The 13,292-nt window shown below is 55.4% G+C and overlaps 1 protein-coding gene across 3 annotated transcripts in view; it reads left to right on the top strand.

Moving 5' to 3' along the window:
• The window catches only part of ABAT (4-aminobutyrate aminotransferase), an 85,577-nt gene that overhangs the window by 68,462 nt on the left and 3,823 nt on the right, over positions 1-13,292 (top strand). For all 3 annotated transcript variants that reach the window (XM_025416553.3, XM_025416555.3, XM_025416554.3), the window contains exons 7-15: positions 1,016-1,096; positions 1,731-1,823; positions 2,310-2,372; positions 4,482-4,545; positions 5,081-5,229; positions 6,326-6,463; positions 7,210-7,377; positions 8,523-8,669; positions 12,679-12,790. In XM_025416553.3, the coding sequence (XP_025272338.1) occupies positions 1,016-1,096; positions 1,731-1,823; positions 2,310-2,372; positions 4,482-4,545; positions 5,081-5,229; positions 6,326-6,463; positions 7,210-7,377; positions 8,523-8,669; positions 12,679-12,790 (1,015 nt within the window). The remainder of the gene's footprint in view (positions 1-1,015; positions 1,097-1,730; positions 1,824-2,309; positions 2,373-4,481; positions 4,546-5,080; positions 5,230-6,325; positions 6,464-7,209; positions 7,378-8,522; positions 8,670-12,678; positions 12,791-13,292) is intronic.

The following is a 13,292-nucleotide window of genomic DNA, read 5'->3' as shown; positions in this document are numbered from 1 at the left end:
GTACCCTTAGAAATGGTTACGCGGGTACGTTTTATGTCACCTGTTGTTTTTTTAACCACAATTTTTAAAAATCCAGACACAGCACAGTTCAGCACCCAGACATTCCCCCAACCCGGGCCAGCCCCTGGCAACCATGCGCTGCTGTCTCTTGCTAGTCTTGCCTTTTCCAGAATATCCTAAGAAGGGGACAGTGGGGCATGTGCCTCTCTGACTCCAGGCTCTTTCAGCATCATGACTGAGCTGCCCCTGTGTTCCCCCACATGTGTAATAGATGGTTCCTTCTATTGTTGAGGGATATTCTGTGGTGTGCAGATACCCATTCCCTTATCCTTCCTCAATGCGGGGACGTGCGGGTCATTTCCAGTTTGGGGCAAATAAAAATAAAACCCACCATAAACATTCACGGATGATCACGTCCTTTCATTTCACTTAGGTAAATGCCTAGGAGTGGAATTGGCGAGTGACGGGGCGTGTGTGTGTGCACGCGTGCGTGCGTGTGCAAGGGCACGTGTTCCACATTGTAAGAAACCGCCACGCCGCTTCCCAGTTTGTTCCCACCAGCTGTGAACGAGGGTCGTGGGTGCTCTGCACCGTCGCCAGCACGTGTTAGTGTCCACTCTTTGTTTTTGAGCCATTAGGATGGGTGGATTTTTTAGATCATAATTACAGTGTATAAAATTAGAATTACAAAATTATGATCATAAAATTGTGACTTAATCATAATTCACAGGAAGTTGCAAAAATAGTACTTTTGCAACTTTTGCTTCCCCCAGTGGTAGCATCTTCCGGAACTATAGTGCAATACCGCAACCAGGAAATATCACGGTACTTCTTACACGTGGAGCGATCCTAGCAGATTTCTCTGACGGTGCAGGGAAGCCAGCTGCTGCCAGCACCTAGCGAACACCGTCCGCCCACCTGAACACACCCGCTGTGAATAGCTCGGTTGGTCTCTGGCCGGCAGGGAGCCAGGTCAGGGCTGAGAAGTCACTGTGGGTCTCCTGCCTTTTTGCAGAGCACATTCATCAACAGACCTGCCCTGGGCATCCTTCCTCCTGAGAACTTCGTGGAGAAGCTGCGGGAGTCCTTGCTCTCGGTGAGTTCAGGGGTAGGGCGGGTGGGAGGACAACCTGCTGGGACCCACAGGGAGGCCCTTCCGGTCTCTGGGAGGGGGTGCCCGCAGGGGGAGGAGAGGATCCAGACCCACTCCTTTGAGGATGGGGGTGTTAGTCTTGCTCTTGTGCTGGTTCTTTCATGAAGGGCATTTTTAATTTTCCTCTTGAAGAGAAGAAGGGATTCCTTGTGCGCAGGAAAAAGGAACCGGGGGGATTGATATCTATTGCTTGATCGGAGCTTTGCGTGTTATTCAACCCTTCCCAACATTTCGGTTTTCGTGGTTGCAACAATTAAGGTCATTCTGAACCTCAACTTCCCACCGTAAAATGTGGGTGTTTCAGGGGATGGCTGTGGTGCCAGGCAGGACAGTCTGGGCTGCTCTTTGTGGTTTTGTCCTCCTTGCCCTCCAGCCTCAGGGCCTTCCTGGGCTTCTCACCACCCCCCTGGAAGAGCCCAAGTCCGCTCTCCTAGTCCTGCTCTCGGGAACCTTCCTGGATCCCTCCCAGCTCCCCACAGCCTCCAGCGTCCAGCGTGCACCTCTGCAGAAGTTCAGCACCAGCAAGGGCCAGGTGGAAGTCAAAACAGAGCCAGCCCACAACTGTCTTTCCCTGCAGGTGGCTCCCAAAGGGATGTCCCAGCTCATCACCATGTCCTGCGGCTCCTGCTCCAATGAAAATGCCTTTAAGACGATCTTCATATGGTACCGGGTGAGGTTTGGGGCATGAGCATGTGCACGCACACACACACGTACACACGGGCTCCCCACCCCCAGCCACACACTCGCCCCTTGTCCAGCTGTGCATCCTACCCGGCCGGAGTACGGAACAGCAGTGACCATGGTTAAAACCCAGAGAGGGCCACTGCCTGGATGGGGCTTCCCAAACATCCCATGGTGGGTGGTGTAAGGAGCTGAGTTACCCAGTGTAATTACACTAGTTTCCTTGGCATAACACACCTCAGCAGCTCTTAGTTGTTCCAATGGAAGAATAATGCACCTGTGTGTTCCTCTACTTACTCTGCTGCGAGCACAATGAACCCTCTCGTGCTTTGGTGCATAGGTGCACCAGGCAGTGTATAGGATCAGCCCCGAGAAAGCACTCGCTAGGGATCCAAACTGAACGTGGGTTTGCATACAAAGTGGAAGCCCCTCTCCCCCCAGGGAGTCTGAGATTTCGTCTGTTGTGTTTTGTCAGAACAAGGAAAGGGGTCAAACAGGTTTCTCCAAAGAGGAGCTGGAGACGTGCATGATCAACCAGGTAAGCACGGCGGGCCCTTCTGCCCAGGCCATGGGACAGCTGCCACAGCCCCTCCAGCTGGTGCTGGCTGATGGACCCCGGGCTCTCGGGGAGCTCAGGCTGGACAGCTTCCACAACAGAGATGTATTTTCTCCCAGTTCAGGAGGCTGGAGTCCTAGGGGCAGCTCAGTTCAGTTCCCTGGGACAGGCTCTCTGCATGGCTCATAGACGGTGCCTTCTCACCGTGTCCTCATGTGCCCAGGTGCCTCATGTGCAGGCGCTCTGATGCCACCCCCAGGACCCCCCCAACCCTGACCACCTCCCAAAGGCCCCTCCTCCAGACACCATCACAGTGAGGGTGAAGGCTTCCACACAGATGTCTGGGAGGCGCACAGACATTGTGTCCCTACCGAGGGATCCCCAAGCATTCCCACTCCCTGGTTCATCCCCCTGGCATCAGGGCTGAGTGGGGCCCTTCCTGGCCAGCACTCATCAGTTTCCCAGGACAGCTGCCTGAATTTGACTGAGGAGCCTTTAATATACTTTCTAGAATCATCCAAAATGTCAGCACAGAGGCACGTACAGGGGCATTCTCCCCATTGGCGCTTATAGTCGTGATAACCGGGAAAGATTGGGAACCACTTGTATATCCAGTTACGGGGGATGGGGGACAGAGTGTAGGGGTTCCAAATGGAACCCCAGCGGTCCAAAGAGGCGCCAAAGAAGCTGGTGTCGGAGGCGGGGGCTGGCGGTGGGGGTACAGGGAGAACAGGGTGGGTGGATGCCAAGCTCCCCAGCCAGCTTCAACCAGACCAGGCCTGTCCTCCCTCATTCAGTGATTTAGACAGAAGTGTCTGCTGAAAAAAAAAAAAAAAAAATCAAGAGCCACTATACTCAGTGACCCCCTGCACATACCCACAGCAAAAATAGTCACAAAGGGTTTCTCTTGGCCTGGAGACATACGTGCTGTAATTCAGTGAAAACAGTGGAGGTAAATCGCACAGACACTGTGCTGTCAACCACGTAAATAAGTACACGAGAGATTACCAGAAGAAATCCTGCTAATACGTTTACAGTGAGCTGCCTCTGGGTGGTAAGGTTGTTTTTGGTTTCTTTGCATGCTTCCTTAATTTTTTTTTTTTCCTAATCTACCCCTTTCTCTGTGTTCATACAAACCTGCACAAACTTAAGCGTTTTCTTTTTCCTTCTGGCCATCTTTGAAAGCAGTGGATTGTGCCGACCCTCAGTCTCATCCGACACCCACGGGCATCTTGTTCCATCAACGTTTTTAGATCCCGTTGCTCACATTTAGTGGCTGCATCGGGGCAAACAAGGAAAATGACAGGAGGGTATTCCAGAGTTTGTGTGGAGGCAGGGGGTGCTTTCCTGGAGGTCTCAGGGACCTGGAGATGAGCCAGCCTGAGAAAACACTGTGTGCGCCTCCCAGCAACCCTGGGTCCCGGGGTTACTTCTGCAGCCCAGAGTCGGCCTGAAGCCACTGGAAACGGGTCTGGCCAGGTTAAGGGGTTGGGAAACAAGGCTGCTGTGCCATCGGCAGGGAGTTCCTGCGTCCCTCCCGAGCCCAGGGCAGCCGCTGTAGGAGGAGGCCACAGCCCCGCAGACCCCTTCCAAGGGCCTGGAGCACTTCTGGTGAGATGCCTGGTCCAGCCCCGTGTCCCAGGAGGCACCCGGCCCCCCTGGAACAGTGGAAGCCAGAGCAGTCTGCTGGCACGAGGAGTTCAAAACTCCAAAGCCCCCATAGCCCAGCAGGGGATGTCGGGGCTTAAGGCAGCATTGGGCCCGGGGCAGCTTGCTCGCCCAGCCTTTGTGCTCAGCCACCTGCTCTCGCCACGGGAGGAGAAGGGGCCCAGATGATGCAGAGCGTGTGAGAAGCCAGAAGTTTAGATACTTATATTAAATCTCTCGATTAAAGAATTTTTTACTTGACTTCATGGGCAAAACAAAACGCCTATGGGCTGGATGCCAGACCTGCGGGCTCAGTCTGTAACCTGGTCCTGAGAAGGGAGCGCGGTTCTTCCAATGCACGTGTGTTCCGCTAGGTGTGCAGGGCCAACAGTACAGCCCCCATCCCTACAGCAGCGACTGACAACCACCGTTTCTTGGTCCTAGGCCCCCGGCTGCCCCGAGTACAGCATCCTCTCCTTCATGGGCGCGTTCCACGGGAGGACCATGGGTAAGGAGGACCCGGCGTGATCCCCCGGTGGCAGTTAGGGTATGAGTGACAGCAGCAACCGTAGTGACGCTTGCCGTAGCTCCCACCCTGACAGTTTTCACGTAGTGTCTCACTGACACGGGATGCCTGGGTAGCTCAGCGGTGTCTCACTGACTCCACGCCGTTTCTGCAGAGCGGGGGTTGGGGATTGTCATTCCCACTTCACAGACGTGGAAACCAAGACGCCGAAAAGAAGGAACATCCCAAGGCCATCCAGTGGCAGAGCCAGGACTTAAACCCTGGCTCCGTGCCTCCAAAGCCTGGGCTTCATCTGTGATGATTCAGAAAGTAGAATACATGCACATGCACACACGCACACATGCACACGCACACACGGGCCCACGGGTTCTGCTTTAGCTTCGGGGTGTCACCGGAACTGCAGGCAGCAGGCCTCCCTGGGTGTTGGAAGACGTGGCCTGCACTGCCTGTCATCTCCTTTTCAAAGACTGTTCCTCCTACGTCCCCAAGCCAACCACCTTCTGTTTTGCTGGCCCAGGATGCTTAGCGACCACACACTCCAAAGCTATTCATAAGATCGACATCCCTTCCTTCGACTGGCCCATCGCTCCGTTCCCACGGCTGAAATACCCTCTGGAAGAGTTTGTGAAAGAGAACCAGCAAGAAGAAGCCCGCTGCCTGGAAGAGGTAACCCGGGACCGTGCACATTCTCCCGCCCCGTCTCCTTACCCCCGGGGAGGAGGAGCACAGAGTTCACCTGGGACCCTCGTGGCAGTCTCTGGGGGGGACGCGGAGACAGACACCTTGTGTCCCAAACGTTCCACATCAGGAAAAGTAATGAGACACCTTGATTTTGCCTCCTGGCATCCATCTCCCTGTTTCGGGTACTGATACCTTATCGTTTAAGCTTCTTTGGGGGCAGGCTTCGTGACTCCAGAAAAAGACAGACTTTATGAGGCTGTGGCGCAGCCCATAGAAAAAGTGGATGCCAGGGACCCTGGAGCCCACCGCTTTCCAGCCTTCTCCCAAGTGCTGGGGCTGCTTTGGGGTTGCAGCAGGGGCAGGCCAGGGCCTGGGGACGGGCAGCGTCGCAACCAGCAGCCATCCTTTAATCTGTTCCACATACTGGGGTTCCATGTTAGGCACTGGACAGAGTCTTCACTGGGGAAAAGAAGCTGGAAACTCTTCAGGTTTGGAATTTGAGCTCAAAAGAGGCTGATTTGAGGCTGGTCAGCCTCTTAGACTTGTCATCCTTTTCAGTTAATAATTAACACGTCCTGGGTGGGAAGCAAGGTGCTGGGTGCTGGGTACTTGTGGCAAATAAAAGAGACAAGACAATGGAGGCCACTCAGCCCTGTCCAATAGAAATATTTAACTACACATCATTGCAGTTTTTCTAGAAATCACAGGTTTTAAAACAAATACGTATCCGAGAATCTGCACAGAAGAGACTCTCTTACCAGTAATGGTCTCACACTAATGACCCTGTAGCAACAGCGGTGGCAGCAGCGACCCCTTCTTTACACCCGACCCTGTGCTGAGTGGTCTCATTCAGCCCCACCCCCCCCCACCCCCCCGTGACCAGCGCCCTGAGTTTCTCCACCAGGTGCTAGCACCAGGCCCAAGTCGGGCACATTCCCACCCACACGAGCGGCTCTGAATGGATGCGATGAACACACGTTTAGCATCGCTTCGGGGGCAGGGGGTGGAACCCACCTGCCCACCCACAGATGCTGCTCTGGGGCTCCCGCCAACTGTTGTTACTTGTCCCCTGGGAACACAGGTGGAGGATCTGATCGTGAAATATCGGAAAAAGAAGAAGACGGTGGCCGGGATCATCGTGGAGCCCATCCAGTCTGAGGGCGGAGACAACCACGCGTCCGACGACTTCTTCCGGAAGCTGAGAGACATCTCCAGGAAGGTCAGTGCACAGGGCACAGGGCCTGTCGGGGCCATGGGCCCTCTGCAGTGGGTTTTCCAGAGCAAAGGGTTAGCCCTGGGATCCTTGCCCATGTCCAGAAGGTCAGAGGCTGCCCGGTGGCCTCACGGTATTGGAGGCAGGAAGGGAGGGAGTTTCTCCATAAAACCTCACTGCAGGCTCAGCCTCCACCCTGCCAGCTAGTCAGGGATGTTCCCCATCAAGAGAAGGCCTCGGCCTCCTCCTTGTCTCTCTCCAGACCCATCTCCTCTTGCAGCCCAGTGTGGTCCACTCAACAGACACCAAATGAGCAGACTCTAGGTTAATACCACGTGTTTACATGTGCAACTGGCACATCTAACCAGTAAGATGAGTTGCTCTAAACACAGATTCTCAGCAAGTAGTAGTCGGGGTGGTGAGCAGAACTGGCCACAGGCCAGCTGGAGCCTGGGAGGCAGGCGTCAGCTGCTCTGCTGGAGGAAGAAGACCCTGCGCGGCCTGAAGCCCAATGCAGCGCCGCCACGCTTCCGTTCAGGACGTCCTAAAGTGACGGTCCTATCCCAGCTCAGCAGTCTGAGGACAGGTTCAGACCCCGCTGCGGCAGAGCTGCTCTGCAGGCCCAGGAGCGGGGGCTTGGTCCACAGGCCAGAAGGCAGCGTGCCTCTGGGTGGACGCGGGGTCCCAGGCTGGTCCGGGGCTGGTCCTCGGTGGTGGGTGCTGATGTGCCCCTTGTCTCCCGTCCTGACCAGCACGGCTGTGCCTTCTTGGTGGATGAGGTCCAGACAGGAGGCGGCTGCACCGGCAAGTTCTGGGCCCATGAGCACTGGGGCTTGGCTGACCCGGCGGATGTGATGACCTTCAGCAAGAAGATGATGACCGGGGGCTTCTTCCACAAGGAGGAGTTCAGGCCCAACGCCGTGAGTAGCCGCCTGCCCTCCCCTGGCTCACCACCCCTGGCTCTTCCTCCAAACCAGGAGCAGAGGGGACCCTGGCCGGGTCACACCACTCCTGACCCATGTAATTAGCCAGTGGTTATGCTCACCCAGCTCTGTGCAGGGCGACTTCCTCGCAGCCACCGTCAGTCCCCTGCTTCCCATGTGCCCATACCATAGTGTTGGTAGCTGCTGCCGTGAACTGAGCACGTGCTCTGTGGCCGGCCCAGTACTTTTAATTCTCCCAGCAATCTAAGCAAGTAGGTGTTATTTTTCTCTCCTACTTTACTAATGAGGAATCAGGTACAGAGAGGTTAAGTAAGTTGTCCAAGGTCACATAGCCTGTGAAGTGACAAAGCCAGGATTCAAACATGGAGCCCACGCTCTAAACCACTGCACTGTACTGCCGGGTATCCACGGGGATGCTCATACGTACAGGCACACAGTTATCAGGGACCCAGGACCCTTTCCTCTACCATTCCTGCCTGTGACTTCCACCCTCAAGGTTGCCTCATGATCCAAAATTACTGCTGGAGCTCCAGCCATCACATACCAATTCCAAGCAGAAGGAAGAAAAAAAGAGGGAAGGACAAAGTGGCCCCCGTCTTGTCTTTAGAAAGCAGCCTTCCCAGAAATCCCACAATATTTCTGTTTCTAACACTTTGACTGAGATCTGGTCACACGGCCACTCCTGTCTGCAAGGGAGGCTGCAAGTGTGTTTTCGGTGTCTCCCCTAACACCTGCGTACTTCATAGAGGAATAAATGGGCGGTCATGGTGAGTGGCCATCGAGCCTCTCCTGACTCCACCACCATATTTTCTGGGACAAATCCCGTACCTTCTCAGACTTGGCTCCTTTGTATAAAGTGAGGTCACCGTAGTTACGGGCCAACTGTCGCGGCTTCCCCAGGACCGAGGGACTGCCCGGGGCGTGGGCCAGCTTGGCCTCCCCAGCAGCAGCCCCTAGCTGTAGGAAAGAACCCAGGGAGATGCCGTGTGTTGCCCTCCCTGAGCTTGGTCGATGCTCGCCAGGCTCGTTTCTCTCCTAAAGGAGGGACGGGTGTGTCTGAGGGAAGCAGGGGGCCCTCCAGGGTCTGCCTGTGTGTGAGCCCCTCCGACGCCCCGTTCCAGCCCTACCGGATCTTTAACACCTGGCTGGGGGACCCGTCTAAGAACCTGCTGCTGGCCGAGGTCATCAACATCATCAAGCGGGAGGACCTGCTGAATAACGCAGCCCATGCCGGGAAGGCCCTGCTGACGGGGCTGCTGGACCTGCAGGTAACCCCCGACCCCGGCCGCGGCTCCCCCCACCCCCGCCACCATCTCCCGTTCCTAGGGGCTCCATCCCTCCCCCACTCCCAGTTCCTGGTTCCCTTTGACACCAAGTGCAGGCATCCGTCGCCCCACTCACATTCCCCGCAGCGTGTCGCCTGGTCCCTCGTCGCGACTGCCCTCCTCTTACACGCCACCCCGCAGCGGCACCGTCAACAGGAGACGTGGGAAGCCCCAGAAGCCATTTTAAACGTTCTAGTAACCAAACAGTAAAAGGGAAGGAGGCAAAGTTAGTAATGACAGAGTTTCCTGACCCATTACACCCTGACTTGAGCCTGCCGTCAGCACAGAAAATACCGAAGGGGGCATTTCGCGTTGCCTTCCGTGTACCAAGACTTCGCCATCCAGCCCGTCCTTCACCCTGACACCCTGGCACAGCTCCCCTTGGACTTGGCACATTTCAGGCCATGTGTGGCCGCCGCACGGGACAGCACAGCTCCCGGTTACACTCGCTTGTCCTTGTTACTTCATGCTCCCTGCCTGCCACCCGCCCCCACCCAACACACGCATGCACAGGCACGTGCACACACGCACATGTGACTCTCCCAGACAGGGCAGGGGCCGTCGGGGGCCCAGTCCAGCCCAGGAGCTGGAGGAGAGATGACTCTCCAGCGCACCGGTCAGAGAGCCCTTCTGCCGGGATCTGAGCGGAACCACCAAGGGGTTATGGCCGTGGTGGTGGTGGTGGTGAGGGGGGGGTCAGTTGGTGGTGGTAACAGCTTCCATTTATTGAGTGCCCGCTGCATGCCCAGACTGGAACAGGGGCTCTCGTACGCCCGTGGAGTTAAGTCCAGTACCAATACAGTGAGTGGAGCCACCATTACTATCCCAATTTTACAGAAGAGGAAACTGAGGCGTGGAGGGGCTAGTAGCTTGTCCAGAGTGACACAGCTTCCCTGTGACACCCATGGGCTTGGAAGCTGATTCTGGTGGACTTCAAAGGCCGAGTTCTGTAGGTGCCTGGGTGGCTCAGGTGGTTAAGCATCTGACCCTTGATTTCAGCTCAGGTTGTTGTTTTTTGTTTTTGTTTTTTTTTTAAGATTTTATTTATTTATTGCTGAGAATACACAGAGAGGAGAAAGAGAGAGAGAGGCAGAGGGAGAAGCAGGCTCCATGCAGGGAGCCCGACGTGGGACTCGATCCCGGGTCTCCAGCACCACGCCCTGAGCCGTAGGCGGCGCTAAACCTCTGAGCCACCGGGGCTGCCCTCAGCTCAGGTCTTGATCTCAGGGTCGTGAGCTGGACACGCTGGGCACCGAGCCTACTTTAAAAAAAAGTCATGTCTCTGCCGGTGTTTACTTCTCTGATGTGATCAAGGACCTAATGATAATGGTTATTTCCATTAATTGAGAACTTGCTAAGCTCCAAGCATTGTGTTAAGAGCCTTATCTCATGTAATCCTCAGAATAGGTGGACTTCTCCTCCTTTAGAAGGAGGAGAAGAAAGCCAGCCCACCCCCATTAAATTTAAATTCCAGTAGTCTGAGGCCCAGGGGGCAGGCACAGGACTTGGCTCCAGACACTGGGCAGTGGCAGGAGCTCCAGACACCCTCCCCCCACAACATCCCAAGGTAGGGATACCAGATTTAACAAATCATAATACAACACCACCAGTTAAATTTGGAAAATAGCAACTAATTTCTTTTTAGAGTGAGTATATCCCGTGTACCATTTGGGACATACTTATACTAAATTATAAGTTGTTGATCTGAAATTCAGATTTAACTAGGTCATCCCGCATTTTTTTTTTCAGGCACTCCTAGCTCAGAACAATTTGAACTTAGGAAAACATAATGATGCTCATTTTCTGGGTGAGAAATGGGAGGCCTGGGGAGGTGAGCAGCAAGGAGGCCAGGCTTTAACCCCAGTCCCGCCTGACTGCGGACTCTGAACTGGTAAAGTGTGGCTCTTGGAACAGCTGAGACCCTCCAGCAGGTGCAGTGGGTGGGCTCTGTGTAGAATTTCTTTTTCTTTCTCTCCTCCTGGGCTGGATTTGCATTTTAACTGGAGTTGGGTAGAGGTGGGTCTAGGAAAAGCCTTTGCAAGAGTTGTGCCCTTCCTTCCTCCCTCCCTCCTCCCTGCCTCCCCAGATGAGGGTTCTGTGGAAACCTCCCGGAGCCAACACTGGCCGCTCACTTTGGGGGGCCCCAGAGGCTCATCTAAAGGGATGGAAGGGGAGAGGGCCCTGTCAGGACCCTACAAAGCTTTAGGCAAGAAGGAGTTACAGAACACCCCAAAATGATGAGCCAGACAAATGGGTGAAACAAAAGGATGCCTGTGGATATGGAACAATAGTTGAGGCCCTGCCATGAGGAGGGGTTGGGAGGGAGCTCCACGTCCTGCACTGATTAATCAGGTCAGCAGACACTCAGCACACGTGTGCGTGTGTGTGTAGATGAGACCATGTCCCCAGAGACAGCAAGAATATGGGACTTGTGGGTGGCTCGGTCCATGAAGTGTCTGCCTTCAGCTCAGGTCATGATCCCAGGGTCCTGGGATGGAGCCCCGGGTCGGGCTCCCTGCTCAGCGGGGAGCCTGCTTCTCCCTCTGCCTCTGTCCTTCCCCTTGCTTGTGCTCGCTTACTCTTTCATTCTCTCTCTCTCTCTCTCTCAAATAAATAGTTGAAACCTTTAAAAATAGAGGAGGGGGGAATATATTTGAAGCGCTGCCTCCCAGCCAATAGGCAGGTGCCCAAACGAGCAGAGAAAGTGCTGGAGTGACTGCCAAACCTCAGTTCCCCAGAGACCAAAGAGGCCCTCCTCTGCTGGTAGATCAAGGATTCAAGACCCTGATTGTAAGTGCCTAGCACAGCGCCTGGCACACACATGGGCCCTTACCACCACCAGAAAGTGGCATCATCTCCACTCTCCACCGAGGGACTGCAATGAGATGACACTTGCCCCTTGGCTCTGCCCTCACTGTCCTGAGGTTTTTGTTTTTGTTTTTTAAGATTTATTTATTTTAGGGGGGCAGAGAGAGAATCGATCCCACAACCCCAAGATGAGGACCTGAGCCCAAATCAAGAGTCAGATGCTTCCCCGACTGAGCCACCAGGCACCCCTGCCCTGAGATTAGTTTGGGTCATGCCTTCGCAGGGACGCTGGAGTTGAGAAGGAGCAAGATCTCCCACACCCAGTGGACGTAACTGGGAAGCTAACTTCCTCAGGCTGCTGGGCAAATGACCACAAGCTGGGTGCTTTAAAATAGGAATTCATTCTCTTGCCGTTCTGGAGACCAGAATCCGAAGCCGAGGTAGCAGCATAGGCACTGATTCTGGAGGCTCAGAGGAAGAACCCATCCCACGCCCTGCCCGGCTTCTGGAGGTTGCCAGCCATCCTCGGCAGCCTCCGCCTGTGGGAACCCAGTCCAGCCTCTGCATGCCCGTGTCTCCATCCAGACCTCCCTCCTATAAGGACACCAGTCCTTAGTGTTAGGGCCACTCCCATCCAGTGTGGCCTCCCCCCAACCTAATTCCATCAGCAAAGACTCTACTTCAAAGTAGGGCCACATTCACAGGTTCCAGGTGGGCATGACCTCGGGGAGGGAGCACCATTCAAGCCAGCACCCCGTCTCAGAGCCTGGAGTGAGGATGAGCTTCCTCTCCTGCCAGAACCACAGCTTCTCTAGAGGAAGCACAGATAAAGATGGCTAACGTCCTCTGAGCCCCTGCCAGGGGCCAGGCCCGGCGCTTGACACAGAGATCTTGTGTCGCTGAATTCCCACCATGGCCCATTGGGAGATGACAGAAGCTTCAGCTTACAGAAGAGGAAACTGAGGCACGGGCCACTTGCGTGACTGGCCCAAGGGTGCATCAGGAGAAAGAGGCAGAGCAGATTTGGGACTCGGGACTGGAGGTGTCCCCAGCCAGAGCCCATAACCCCACCACCGTCCTGCCAGACCCAGGGCAGCACCGCACAGGTGACAGGCTTTGACATCACCTTTTCCCCCCATTGCAGGCCCGGTACCCCCAGTTCATCAGCAGAGTGAGAGGACGAGGCACCTTCTGCTCCTTCGACACGCCCGATGAAACCATTCGGAATAAACTCATTCTAATGGCCAGAAACAAAGGTAAGCGAACAGGACCGGGAGCCGAGCTTCACCGGGGTCCCAGGTCACCTGGTGACAGCGCTGCTCGGGGCGCCTTGGGGCACGGGCCAGCAGGGGGTGCCTGGGGCTGAAAACAGTCCGGGTGCTCTTTCTCAAAAGAAGGGAAAGAGGCCGCCGGGATGTCCTTACACACTCACTCCGTAGCTATTCTCGGAGCCGGTGAGTTGCAGCAACACGGGAGAGAACTGAGACAGGAGTGAACTAGACCATCAGGGCCCTTCCTTCAAGGAGCTTCTGGCCTAGCAGGCGGGGATGGGGGAGACAGCATCCCTAAACCACCGGCTGCAGGTCCCAGCAAGGAGGACGGGGTAGGATGGAGAATTGGGGCGGGGGGGGGGGGGGGCTCAAAGCCAGGAAATCAGGAGAGGCTTCCTTGAGGAGGAGGCAGAAGCGTGTGCAGTTGTCTGAGGCCCAACAGAGCCCCTGGAGACCGGGAAGCCTCTAGAACAGAGGGTGAAGAGGG

Source organism: Canis lupus, chromosome 6 (assembly GCF_003254725.2).
Source record: "Canis lupus dingo isolate Sandy chromosome 6, ASM325472v2, whole genome shotgun sequence".
Taxonomy (NCBI): domain Eukaryota; kingdom Metazoa; phylum Chordata; class Mammalia; order Carnivora; family Canidae; genus Canis; species Canis lupus.
Note: the sequence above shows the minus strand (reverse complement) of the source record. Positions and strands in the feature narration are given on the sequence as shown.